General features: G+C 40.2%; 1 protein-coding gene across 1 annotated transcript in view; it reads left to right on the plus strand.

Moving 5' to 3' along the window:
- Positions 1-14,270, plus strand: part of LOC147102466 (carboxypeptidase D-like) — a 78,882-nt gene that overhangs the window by 47,628 nt on the left and 16,984 nt on the right. Inside the window, exons 12-14 of the mRNA XM_085964942.1 lie at positions 1,823-2,125; positions 8,798-8,996; positions 13,513-13,648. Of these exons, the coding sequence (XP_085821068.1) occupies positions 1,823-2,125; positions 8,798-8,996; positions 13,513-13,648 (638 nt within the window). The remainder of the gene's footprint in view (positions 1-1,822; positions 2,126-8,797; positions 8,997-13,512; positions 13,649-14,270) is intronic.

The following is a 14,270-nucleotide window of genomic DNA, read 5'->3' on the forward strand; positions in this document are numbered from 1 at the left end:
CAGACAGTCGCCCGAGGCCGGATTCGAACCCGGGTCCCTGGCGCTGTGAGGCAACAGTGCTAACCACTATACCACCGTGCTGCCCGGCGATATATTTCTAAGCTAGGATGGTGGAGAACTTGGAGGCGATGGTGTTCTCATGCGCCTGCTGGCTGCCCTTGTCCTAGCTGGAAGAGGTCACGGGTTTCGGAGGTGCTGTCATACATGTCTAATTCTATAGTCAGCATTTGTGCAGGAAAAGCATTGTTATTGTAGTGCGCCGAAGGGAATCTACCATTTGATGTGGAATTAAGATGTTCTGTTTGTAGAGAGATCAGCACCATTGTATTGGGTATATTAACGGCTGAAACATAGAAGATAGGAGCAGGAGTAGGCCATTCGGCCCCTCGAGCCTGCTCCGCCATTTAATGAGATCATGGCTGATCATCCAAATTCAGTACCCTGTCCCTGCTTTCTCCCCATATCCCTTGATCCCTTTAGCCTTAAGAAATATATCTAACTCTTTCTTGAATATATTTAATGAATTGGCCTCAACTGCCTTCTGTGGTAGAGAATTCCACAGGTTCACCACTCTCTGGGTGAAGAAATTCCTCCTCTCTCTGGGTGAAGAAATTCCTCCTCATCTCAGTCCTAAATGGCTTACCCCTTATCCTTAGACTGTGACCCCTGGTTTTGGACTCCCCAGCCATCGGGAACATCCTTCCTGCATCTAGTCTGTCTAGTCCTGTTAGAATTTTATAAGTTTCAATAAGATCCCCTCTCATTCTTCTAAACTCTAGTGAATACAAGCCCAATCGACCCAATCTTTCTTCATACATTATTCCTGCCATCCCAGGTATCAGTCTGGTGAATCTTTGCTGCACTCCCTCCATGGCAAGAACATCCTTCCTCAGATAAGGCGACCAAAACTGCACACAATACTCAAGATGTGGTCTCACCAAGGCCCTGTACAACTGCAGCAAGACATCCTTGCTCCTGTACTCGAATCCTCTCGCTATGAAGGCCAACATACCATTTGCCTTCTTAACCGTCTGCTGCACCTGCATGCTTACCTTCAACTGGTGCACAAGGACACCCAGGTCTCGTTGCACTTCCCCTTCTCCCAATCTATTGCCGTTGAGATAATAATCAGCCTTCCTGTTTCTTCCACCAAAGTGGGTAACTTCACATTTATCCACATTATAATGCATCTGCCCAATCACCCAACCTGTCCAAATCATACTGGAGTTTCTCTGCATCCTCCTCACAGCACACACGCCCACCCAGCTTTGTGTCATCTGCAAACTTGGAGATATTGCATCTAGTCCCCTCATCTAGATCATTAATATATTGTGAATAACTGGGGTCCTAGCACCGATCCCTGCGGTACCCCTCTAGTCACTGCCTGCCGCTCAGAAAAAGACCCATTTATTCCAACTCTTTGGGCTCTTCAGGAAGACAGGAAGCATTCTAATGGGAACACCCCTCAATATACAATAAATCAGAACCAAACTTGATCTCCTTCAAGTCAGTGGGAAAGGATTATTTTAAGGTGTATTGCTTCAGTACTTCTGATCTGTATGTCTTAATTTTATAATTTTGTAAATTCAGCTGCATATTTTCAGCAGAATATTAACGCTCTACAAAAATTTTGGTTAACGTTAATTGTTACTACTCAATATGAAGATTATGCCATCGTAAGCAAATAGCTGCTTTACTGAAGGCAAGGAAAATACTTTGAGGCTAAAAGAAAAAGTTTTTAACCACAGTTGTACAAAAAATTCAAACCAGGCAGCAGTTTTTTTCTGCAATGTTTTAATACCCGCATCCTCATTTATTGCAGGTATATCCCAATGACTAGGAATGTGACTGTAGTGGAAGAGGCTGTAGAAGTCAATTTCACCCTTTCACGTGTTACAGATGACCACGTAAGCAGTCATGATGAAGTGCTGACCAACTCCTCAGCAGAGGCTGGGGATGAGTTTGAGAAACTTATCAAGAGTTTGTCCTCTGAAGAAGGATTGAACCACCTGATTTTATCCGCACCTGTCGGCCTCAGTCTCTACCGTTACCATGACTACAAAGACCTGTCTGAAGCTCTGCGTGGGTTACAAAGTAACTACCCAACAATTACCAAATTGCACAGGTGGGAATTATTTTTTTCCTCTCTGGATCTCTCCACTTAACAACTACAAGGTGTTGGAGAGCTGCTTGAGGTTGCTGTCCCTATGGAAAAGTGCCTGGTTTCTGCTCATTGTATCCTTGTAATAACACAGTTGAGATCAGTAACTTGGTGCGTGGGAAATTGAGGGCCTTATCTTACTAATGTGTTCGTACTCCTCCGTGCCACTTGATTGAGAAGAATAGCATTTTTGATTGAAGTGACATCCCCCACCAAGTTTTTTTAAATTTTAAGTCCAAAAATCTATGACTGGACTATGAATAACAGTTTATTAATCTGGTGCTGCGTAATTTCATTACTTAGGACAAATTTCAGTTGAGATATACTGTAATGTGATTTATTTTAAATCCTTTATTCCTTGTTAGTTTATTATAATACCTTCTTTCCTGGGTATTTGTGTGGAATCACAAATGTGTATTCATATTTGTAAAGTTTGACCACATCAGAATTTCTATCATGTTTGCGTAACATTGGAGTAGAATATACTTCCTTGTCGCCTTCCCCGCCCCTCCAAAGTCTAATCTAGAGTCTGAAAGTATCAGGATTTGGCTTCTCAGTCACTTCACATCAGGCTACTTCGTCTATATGATTCTACTGCACCGTAGGTTCTAATATTTGTGGAATTTTACAAAAATATACTTAAGTACAATTCCCACTAGTATTGTATTGTATAATGGGTCCTGCAGCATTTCAGTTTACTCCACAATCCCATCTACTTCAGATTTTCAGGAAGCCCTAGTCACTAAACAGCAATTTTGCACAGTAAAGAATTTATTGTGCAAAATTTATGTACAGTATATAAGTTGTATTTTATCCATTCTAATATATACATATTCAGCTGCTGTATTTTTCCATATTTGCCTTGGTATATCTATTGTGCTTCAACAGTGTGATATTGTGTGAAGGCTGTCTGGATGAGCAGTGTTGATCATTTATTAGGAGCTTACATGAGTCACTTTTTTCAATGTGTTTAATCAGCACTCCTGTGTTTTGTGGCCTACAGTCAATTTGGCCCAATAATTGTCTTTCCGTCTTTCGGGTGAGATGTTAAACCGAGGCCCCGTCTGCACTCTCAGGTGGACGTAAACGATCCCATGGCACTATTTCGAAGAAGAGCAGGGGAGTTATCCCCAGTGTCCTGGCCAATATTTATCCCTCAACCAACAAAATAAAAACAGATTATCTGGTCATTCTCACATTGCTGTTCATGGAAGCTTGCTGTGTGCAAATTGGCTGCAACGTTTCCCACATTACAACAGTGACTACACTTCAAAAAGTACTTAATTGGCTATAAAGCGCTTTGAGACGTCCAGTGGTCGTGAAAGGCGCTATATAAATGCAATTCTTTCTTTCTTAATTTGGAATTCTAATAATTCTCTTAATTTAGCATTCTTTTCCTTGTATTTTTTTTGCCAGTAGCAATGTACAATCATGCACAGTGCTACAATGTGCAATGAAATATTCCATTCCAGAAGGACAATTATCTGGTCCGTTGCGATCATTGATTCGAGCTTCAAAGTTCTATCTGGATTCTTTAACCATCTCTCTGCCATTCTGTCTAAATACACAGATTTTGATGGTCCTGATTATAGTGGAGAAGGTGGAGATCTTGGCAGATTTGAGATCCAGTTTCAATTCAAAAGGACCTAAGCCAAGTTTAAAAAAGGATACTGCAGCTTTAAAATATATTTTTAATAAAACTCCAAAGATAAATTCTACAGCATAACCTTGTATAAAGTTATTGTAGATACCATAAATTCTAATTGCTTGCGAGAACCATACTGTGAACAGTTCTGGTCTCCATATTATAAAAAGGATATAGAGGCACTGGAGAAAGTCTAAAAAAAGATTTGCAAGGATGATGCCACAACTGAGCCAGGAAGATTGAACAGACTGGGGCTTTTTTCTCTAGAAAAGAGAAGGATGAGGGGTGACCTGATGGAGGCCTTTAAGATTATGAAAGGGTTTGATAGGGTAGACACGGAGAAGATGTTTCCACTTGTGGCAGAGACCAAAACTAGGGGCCATAAATATAAGATGGTCACTAATAAATCTAATCAGGAATTCAGGAGAAACTTCTTTACCCAGAGAGTGGTGAGAATGTGGAACTCGCTACCACAAGCATTTGCTAAGGTTCCACATAAGGGACATGTGACAAAGGTGGTAATGGTGCACAGAATTCAAGAGAATGTGACCACATGGACAGAGATAGTTGAACAGCAGAAAGCTAAGGGTTAAAGGAAGTTTCTCAGATTGAAAAGGTGAGAGCGATGTTCCCCAGAGGTCTGTGTTAGAGCTGCTCTTGTTTACTATACACACATGATCTGGACTTGGGAATTGAGAGTAAAGTATTGAAATTTGCTAATAACACCAAATTTGGAGGTATGGCAAATTGTGACCAAGATTGTGAAAGATTACAGGAGGACATAGGCTAGTTGATGGACTGTAGGAGGCAGTTCAATATAGAAAAACGTGAAATAAGAAATAGGAGCAGGAGTAGGCCATTTGACCCCTCTTACCTGCTCCGCCATTCAATAATATCATGACTGATCTTTTGTTTCAACCTCACTTTCCTGCACTATCCCCATATCCCTTGATTCCCTTAACATTCAAACATCTCTCGAACTCTATCTTGAATATACTCAACGACTGAGCCTCCACAGCCCTCTGGAGTAGAGAATTCCAAAGATTCACTGCCCTCTGAGTGAAGAAATTTCTCCTCATCTCAGTCCTAAATGGCTGACCCCTTATTCTGAGACTGTGACCCCTGGTTCTAGACTCCCCAGCCAGGGCAAACATCCTCCCTGCATCTACCCTGTCGAGCCCTGTAAGAATTTAGTATGTTTCAATGAGATCACCTCTCATTCTTCTAAACTCTAGAGAATATAGGCCTAGTCTACTCAATCGCTCCTCATAGGACAATCCCCCCATCCCAGGAATCAGTCTGGTGAACCTTTGTTGCACTCCCTCTATGGCAAGTATATCCTTCCTTAGGTAAGGAGACCAAAGCTGTACACAATACTCCAGGTGTGGTCTCACCAGGGCCCTATATAATTGCAGTAAGATGTCTTTACTATTATACTCAAATCCTCTTGTAATAAAGGCCAACATACCATTTGCTTTCCTAATTGCTTGCTGTTCCTGCATGTTAATTTTCAGCGATTCGTGTACAAGGACATCCAGGTCCCTCTGAACACCAACATTTCCTAATCTCTCACCATTTAAAAAAAATACTCTGCTTTTCTATTTTTTCCTACCAAAGTGGATAACTTCACATTTCTCCACATTATATTCCATTTGCCATGTTCTTGCCCACTCGCTTAACCTGTCTATATCCCCTTGCAGTCTCTTTGAATCCTCCTTGCATCTTATATTCCCACCTAGCTTTGTATCATCAGCAAACTTGGATATATTACATTTGGACCACTCATCCAAATCATTGATGTAGATTGTGAATAGCTGAGGCCCAAGCACTGATCCTTGTGATACCCCACTAGTTACAGCCTGCCAACCTAAAAATGACCCGTTTATTCCTACTGTTTTTTGTCTGTTAACTAATCCTCAATCCATGCTAGTATATTACCCCCAATCCCATGAGTCCTAATTTTGTTTAATAACCTCTTGTGTGGTACCTTCTCGAATGCCTTCTGAAAATCCAAATACACCACATCCACAGGTTCCCCCTTATCTATTCTGCTAGTTACAACCTCAAAAAACTCAACAGATTTGTCAAACATGATTTCCCTTTCATAAATCCATGTTGACTCTGCCCAATCCTATTATTACTTTCTAAGTGCCCAATTACCATGTCCTTAATAATAGATTCTAGCATTTGCCTTACTACTGATGTCAGGCTAACTGGTCTGTAGCTCCCCGGTTTCTCTCTCCCTCCTTTCTTAAATAGTGGGGTTATATTTGCTACCTTCCAATCTGCGGGAACCATTCCAGAATCTATGGAATTTTGGAAGATGACAACCAACGCCTCCACTATCTCTATAGCCACCTCTTTTAAAACCCTAGGATGTAGGCCATCAGGTCCATGGGCTTTATTGGCTTTCAGTCCCATTAATTTCTACAGTACTATTTCCTTACTAACACTAATTTTTTTCACTCATTCTCACTATACCTTTGCTTCTCCACTATTTCTGGAATTTTTTTTGCGTCGTCTTCTGTGAAGACAGACACAAAGGGCTGGATTTTCATTGGGCCGTGAAGTCGTGATTGGCGGCGTGTGGGGGTTTAAAATCCCGAAATCGGGGGTCCTGCCCCCAACCCACCTCCATGCCAGTTTCAAAGGAGTCGGGGACCCGCCTCCCCGAGGCAGGAAAGGGATTAGTGCCAATTGACTGCCTGTTAACAGGTAGTTAACAAACAGTTTTTAGCCTAATCCCTATTTTTATTGTTGAAATGTGGGATTCCCGACGGCTCCAAACCACGCCAAGTTAGCGAGGTGGGCCTTCGGGATGAAGGGCTTGGAGGGGTCGAGATGTCCGGTGTTCAGGTGAGTGATGGGTGCATGAGTGCAGAGGTAAGTGTCTTTGGTGTGTTTAAAGTGTTTAAAGAAGTTCTACTAACCTTTACTTACCTTTACAGCCTTCCTTCCTTCAGGACTCTGAGTCCCTCATCTCACCAGCACAGAAAGCAGAATGGCGCCAGCTGTAAATCTGCAGCCTCTGCTTTCTGTTCCGGGGAGATCTCTAAATCATCCTGAGAGGAAGGAATTAACCTGGAGTACAGATTGTCAGTGTTTGACAGCTTCAAACAGCTGTGAAACGCTAATATTTCATCTGTCAAAAGGTCTTGACAGATGAAATATCAATCTGTGACGTCACCTGTTGCCGGGTGGCCCTTAATTGGCCTGCTGAGCCCGCTGGGCGGGCTCAACAAGGTCAATCAAGTCAAAATCATGTGGGTTGGCTAGAACTCGATGGAGGCGGGACTACAGCCCCAAAAGTTGTAATCCCGGTGACTCAGTGAAAATCCAGCCCAAAGTATTTGTTTAATTTCTCTGCCATTTCCTTATTCCCTATTATAATTTCCCTTGTCTCAGCCTGTAAGGGACCCACGTTTACTTTCACTAGTCTTTTCTTTTTTGCATACCTATAGATGCTTTTACAGTCTGTTTTAATGTCTCTCGCTAATTTACTCTCATTCTATTTTCTGTTTCTTTATCAAAATCTTGGTCCTCCTTTGCTGAATTATAAAATCCTCCCAATCCTCAAACTTGCTACTCTTTTTGGCAACGTTATAGGCCTCTTCCTTTAATCTGATACTATCTCTAATTTCTCTTGTTCGCCACGGGTGGACCATTTTTCCCGTGGTATTTTTATTCCTTAAGGGAATGTATATTCGTTGAGAATTATGAATTATTTCTTTAAATGTTTGCCATTGTTTTTCTACTGTCATATCTTTTAATCTAGTTTCCCAACCTACCTTAGCCAACTCACCTCTCATACCTACGTAGTTTGCTTTGTTCAGATTTAGGACCCTAGTTTCAGACTTCACTAAATCACTTTCAAATGCAACATAAAGTTCTATCATATTATCACTGCTCCCCAGAGGCTCCTTTACTACAAGGCTATAAATAAAAATAGGGAAGTTAAATGTACTTTAAATAATAAAAATTTTAATGGAATAGAGGAGAAATGGAGCTAATAAACCTTGGTTTGCTGATACGCAGACCATTAAACGTGGCAACGGAAGTAGGCAAGGACATTTATAAAAAAAAATTAAAAAAAAGTCCTTGGTTTTGTATTTAGAGGTGTTGAATGCAAAAGCAAGGATGTAACGTTGCAAGAGCTTAATTAGACCGCAGGTTGAGTATGGTTGCAGTTTTGGGCACCCTATTGTAAGAAGGGTATAAGTAGGTGCAGGGTAGATTTATCAGGATTTTACCAGTGATCAGGGGTTACAGTGATGAAGAGAGACATGAGAAGTTACTGCTTTCTTCACTATAGCTGAGAAGGTTAAAGGTACCTCAATGGATATCTTCAGGGCTATGAAGAGTTGTGATGAGGTAAATGGTCATGAATTGTTTCCGTTGCTCAGCGAGACAGCAACAAGAGCGCACAAATTTAAGATGTTCACAAAGAATTAGAGGATGTTAGAAAAAAATCTTTATGCACAGGGTGATTATAACGTGGAATTTTTAAAGCAGATTTCTTTTAAAATAGAATTAGAGTTTCTTGAAAAATTCTAAAATTATAGAGTATGGGAAGTGAAAAGGAGATGGATTCGACTAAGTAATGCATTGAGAAAAACACCAGGGCAGGTTCAAAGGGCCAAATGTCTGCTTATGTGCTGCAGCAGTTTAATGATTCTAAATGTAGTTTTGCGATCAAAGCTATATTAAAATACTTGCTTGATATTTTAGCTATTGTTCCATGTTGCATTGAAATACTGTGAAACAGCTATTACTCTTTCAGGATTATGGTAGATTTTTTGGGTAAATATTGAAATGTGATTTTTTTTTTTAGCAAACTATTGATGACATTTTCAGCACTTTACATAAAGTTGTGTATTTCATGGGGACATGCAATGATAGACTAGTGCAAACAAAGCAGCACCTAAACATTAACAAGAAAATCTGTTCCAAAATGGATTTAACTTTTTTGTTTACTTTTCATTTTGACAAAGTTTGGGCCAGAGCGTAGAAGTCCGCCAGATTTGGGCCCTGGAAATATCAAACAAACCTGGAGCAAAAGAACTTGCAGAACCGAAGATTAAGTTTGTTGCTGGAGTTCACGGGAACGCACCTGTCGGGACAGAGCTGCTTCTGGCATTTGCAGAATTCCTCTGTATTCTTTATTCTGGGAAAAACCAAGCCATTACGAAGGTAATATTCTGCCACGGGTCTGAAGTGTTTCATTCCTTCAATATGTATTTTAAAGCAGTTCGATTTCTTGTATTGATCAGTAGAAATGTTGCTTTTACCTTCTCCTGAAATTATCAATACTCTTAACAATAAGTGCACGTAATATTATTCAGATCAAATTTCTAGACAGCATTTATTAATTGCTTTAATAAGAACACCATTTCAAAAAAATGTATTTTCACACTTCCCGTCTTTCACCCTGTTCTCAATCAGGAAGGCAACGGAGACATACACAGACCAGGAAGATCCTAGGTTGGACGCTGTGTCTATGTAGAGTTGCTTGATTTCAGTTGGGTCGACAGTAAGGACACTACATTTGATATCACTATCCAGCAACTGCTGCTGCAAGTGCCCTTGTGTAGAGTTAGGTGAGGACAGGGTTGGACTTGTTGGCGCTGCCTCTGTGGTGAGATAGCCAGCCATGACTTGATGAGTGGCATTTGTCGTCCGTGCAAAGAAACTGAACTTTAAGAAGTTACTTGAGTGTTAATTACTCCAGCGGTTCATACTTGAAGTCTGGTCCTGTAGAGTTTAGGTATTGAAGTGCTGAATCAGATTGTTATCTGCATTTGCTATCACAAGCTTATCACCTCCTCAAAGGCAATTGGGGATGGGCAGTAAATGCTGGCTTTGCCAGCAACGCCCACAATCCATAAACTAATTTTTAAAAAGCCTGATGGCAACTTCCTTTTGCTTGGATGCATTTTTTTTGATTAGGGATTCTTAATAGTTCCATCAATTACATTACCTAAAAATCAGCCATTGTACCATGTGAAATACATATTCTGATGCTGTGGGAGAATGCTGTAGAAGATGTATTTTTCTCTGCATTTGATAAACATTTCAACAGTTTTATTGTGGCTAGTATCTCAATGTGTTGTACTATATTCTCTCTGATAATTGTAGTTGGATCAGCTGCTAATTTAGGGTCTTGGCTTAATAAGTCATAAAAGTTAACATTTTTCCATTCCCTACTACTGGTGAATGTAACCTCTTTAGAGGAGTTGGCAGTATTTTGTACACTATCTCCTGGCAGCAATGGTAAACTGCAAACTCGTTCCCCTGCAATTGGATGCTGAATAATTCTGCAGCTTTAAAAACTTTTTATTTTTTATCAAGTTTACTGAGCTACTTGCTCTGTACAATATCCCCCTTCATGTGCCAACATGTCCTTGTTGACAGGATCTTTATATACAATGGCCTGTATTTTCCGATCGGAGGCTTCCTGCATGCAGCGGCCTCTGATCTGGAAAAAATCTACGCCCTTACCTGAGGGCTCCAGAGGTCCAGCCATTTCCGCTCCTGGGCCTCTCCACGAAGAAATGCGCAGGGCCCATGTATCATGGCGCATGCAGTTAGCAAGCGTCCCTGGGATCATGTGGGCCAGGCGAGCCAATGGGAGAAGGGAATCTCCCTTCATACTTTTGACAGGTAGACCGGGATCACTGAAAAAAGACACTACATTAAATAACTTTTTTTTAAATCACGTTTTTAAAATGACATTAAATACATTTTAAACATTAAATTTTTTGTAAAAAAGAATTAAAGTTTTTTACGGGGCTAAAAATAAACTTACCTTTTTTAAATTATAAATGAGTGAAAACATTTTTTTTTTTAACTTTTTTTAAACTCTTATTACACCTGCTTTTACCAGGCGTAAGATTTTTAAGGGATTTCAGCAGGCGGAGGTTCTGTAGAAAGCGGAACTCTCCGCCCGCAGAGGCCCTTCTCCAATGCAGGCGTGCGATCTGTCAAGAGGATTCTTGACAGATCGGAAATACGGGTTTTCAGCGCATGCGCTTCGCATGCCTGGAACCGGCACTTGCGAGGTCCCTACGGGTGTGTGCACAGTTCGTACACACCCATAGCGATCGGAAATTATGGGCTATTAACTCTTCATGGGAATAGCTTTGTGGTAAAATATTAATTTATCTAAATGTTACCATTAATGGCACAGCATTCAAAAGTGTAAGGGCCAATTTCAATTGCTAAGCAAATGCTTAAGAACTACAGGGTACAGGTAATAGCATTGCCACATTCCCCAAAACTGATCCATTGAGCTCAAAAGAACTAATTCTTGAGTAGTAATAGAAGATTTAATACAAAGTTTATGGAGACAACATGTGCTTTGTTCACAGGTGGGGGAGAAAACTAATCAACACATCACACAGGGCCATAGTTCTAAGTACAAGCATACAAAATGGATCCAGGGCATTTGTTTAAAGTTCAAGTCACTGCAGATTCAATTACAGATCTATTGCAGTGATGTCTGAGAATTGTGTCTGCAAAGCAAAAAGAAAATTTCAGTTCAGCAATTTTTCTATCAGCGTGTATAAGGAATGTACCTGACTAAATGCTCCCTTTAGCCAAATAGGGTCTCCATTAACTGGCATCTTCTGTGTAAGATATGGGTAGTTAATAAGATGTTGACATGGTTGTAATACAACTTGAGCAGTGTAGCTAGCTGGTGTTTGAATGCCAAGAAAGCAAATCCTTTAATTTCCTCCTAATTTTAAACACAAAATCATCATCTTTAATTTGCGGAAATTATTTATCTGGGTTCCCTTAAATGCTTGTGGTGTGACATTAATGAGCCCATATTTCTAACCTAAATAATGCATTTAAATGTAGGAAGTTGACCATATGACAAACAAGGTTTGTTTTACAGCCTGCTTACTATCTCATGGCTTCTGGCTGATCCCACTGTATAACCATCTCAGTGAAGCAGTTGTGTCAGAATGATGTGCCGTGAACAGGTTTCTCTTGCAGCTTGTGTTTGCCACCATTTTTAAAATTAAGTGTTTGTTCTATTGATTTTACAAACACTTCATGGACCTTTGCAAGGGCTGCCCCTAAAAAGTTAGTTTTCTTTTCCTGATTTTCAGCTTTTTCTGTTTTCATTGCCGCGGTCCAGCATTCTCCGTTTTCTTTAACCATTTTGACATCTCCCCTTCCCTTTTCCCCACATGTCATTTTTGAATAATTGATGCTTTAACAAATTCTGAATAGGGACAGGATGGAAGGGTAAGGCCACCTGATTGTCTCTGTGGAGTGGGCACGCTGCAGCAGTATCATTTGCCACATGTCGCCATAGCTCTCGGATGCCCTGCGGAATATTGATGTTGTGAATATGCTAACAACAAATCAACATGAGAAAAAAAACAGATGCAGCAGATGAATGTAATGGTTAAGTAACATCATTCATCGTAAATGCCCTTGCAATCACGATCCATTTTACCATTGACAGCTGCCCACAGTACATGTTTAATTCTATAATTAAAATTTTTTTTAAAACTTGGTAGCCTTGCTACTTGGGGCAGAAGCTAAGTCAAAATAGAAGCAGTCAATGTAGACGCATCCAACCAGAGTTTCTGGAGCCATCTTTTGCTTCTTAATCTGTCCTATTACCATCTCGTCTCGCCTTGAATATCTCTTAATGTCTCTTTACTTCTCACAAACCTTCCCTTTTGTGCTTTCATCCCCTCCCCCATTTCTCAGCCCCCAAACTTGCTTTTTCATCTGTTTCATTTCCTGCTTTTTTTTCTCAGTTCTGAAGAAGGGTTTCGACCTGAAACGTTAACTCTGTTTCTCTCTCCACGGATGTTGCCTGGCCTGCTGAGTTTTTCCAGCTTTTTCTGTTATTTAAGAGTTTCTGGAAGGTGCAAACCATGAGATTCTCCCTCCACCCCTTGACTGAAGCACATTAGAAACTCCTGGACAAAACTCTGAAACAGAACCTGGTGAAATGTGGCCATTGTGTTTTATAATTTAAATGCACCAAATGCTGGAGTTTTTGGATGTAGGTGCACATATTAAAATTGAGCACGGAGAACATTCAGGTTATAACTGATTTATATATTTAATTCTAAATCTATCAACTTTACGAGTGAAATGCTAAGAGCTTTTTACAGGCAGCAGTCACATAAATACTATTCAGATTTAGTTTATTGGCTTTTGTTTTCCATTATTAATCCAAAACCCTGTGAAAGTATTCTAGGTAATTAAGAACTGCAGTTTATCTTGCCATTGAGAACATGGTTGTTGTAAAGTGCGCATGCTAATCATAATCATAATCAACTTTATTGTCATTGTTAGTGCACAAGTGCAGTACAACGAAATGTAGGCTTGCGGCTCCCGAGAGTGTACATTTAGATTAAGACATTTAAACATTCAACATACATTTGGCTTGTAATACATTAACATAAACATAACCATAATAAAGTACATTGGCAGATGTGCAGGCTTTAGAGTTTATTTGTGGAGTTCAGTAGGATGACAGCCCTGGGAAAGAAGCTGTTCCTAAATCTGGTCGTACGGGTGCGAATGCATCTGTAGCGTCTCCCAGATGGCAGGAGGGTGAACAGACTGTGGCTGGGGTGGGTAGGGTCTTTGATGATGGTCCGTGACCTCCGTACTTTATACTTGATAAGATTTACTGTCTAAACAACTGAAAACTAAATTAAAACTCTTTCTCCAGTTGATTGAGACGACGAAGATTGTGATTGTACCATCAGTGAACCCAGATGGTAGAGAAATTGCACAAGAGGGGCAGTGTATGTCCAAAGTCGGGCTGACCAATGTACACGGCAAAGATCTGGACACTGATTTCATAGGTAATCCGCACCAACAGTTTATGTCCGACATGGATCCAGAGTGCTGACATTTGACAGCCCATCTCTGGATCAGTTTTTATTTTAAAAATCAAACTAATGTTTTGGGAAAAAAAAGTCTTAAGTTTCAAACCCAGTTCCTCATGCCATTTTGGTCCCTGTTATAGCTAGTATTGTTTTGATTGGTGTACTTCATGTGTATATGTGCAGATTGTGTTTTTAACATGTAGCCAGGCTAGCTCATGACCTGAGAGTAAAGATGTCTTTTGGGAACATTGCTCGTATTTAAGCCACCCTGACTAACTCGGGTTAGGCCTATGTGGGAAAAGTTATTCAACCATCTATTATTTTTTAATAACCTGTAAGGGCAGTAAACCAGCTGTTTCACTGTTGCAATAAAACTGGGAAAAATAAAAGAAATATTATAAAGGCTGGCTTCTAAATTAATGGCTTTTAGTACATGTAATCTAAAAGTTTTAGAAATATTTACTTTATCCACCCCAAATGATTTTCGGCAATGAACCCAGCACACATTACCAAAAATGAATTGTCGTTGCTGATTTCAACTCCTTTTATAAAGCAAGGGTTTAACCTAAGAAATGATCACTGATCATTCTATGTAGTT

The sequence above is a fragment of the Somniosus microcephalus genome, chromosome 22 (assembly GCF_052327205.1).
Source record: "Somniosus microcephalus isolate GS21.2 chromosome 22, FLI_Smic_1.0, whole genome shotgun sequence".
In the NCBI taxonomy this organism is placed as follows: domain Eukaryota; kingdom Metazoa; phylum Chordata; class Chondrichthyes; order Squaliformes; family Somniosidae; genus Somniosus; species Somniosus microcephalus.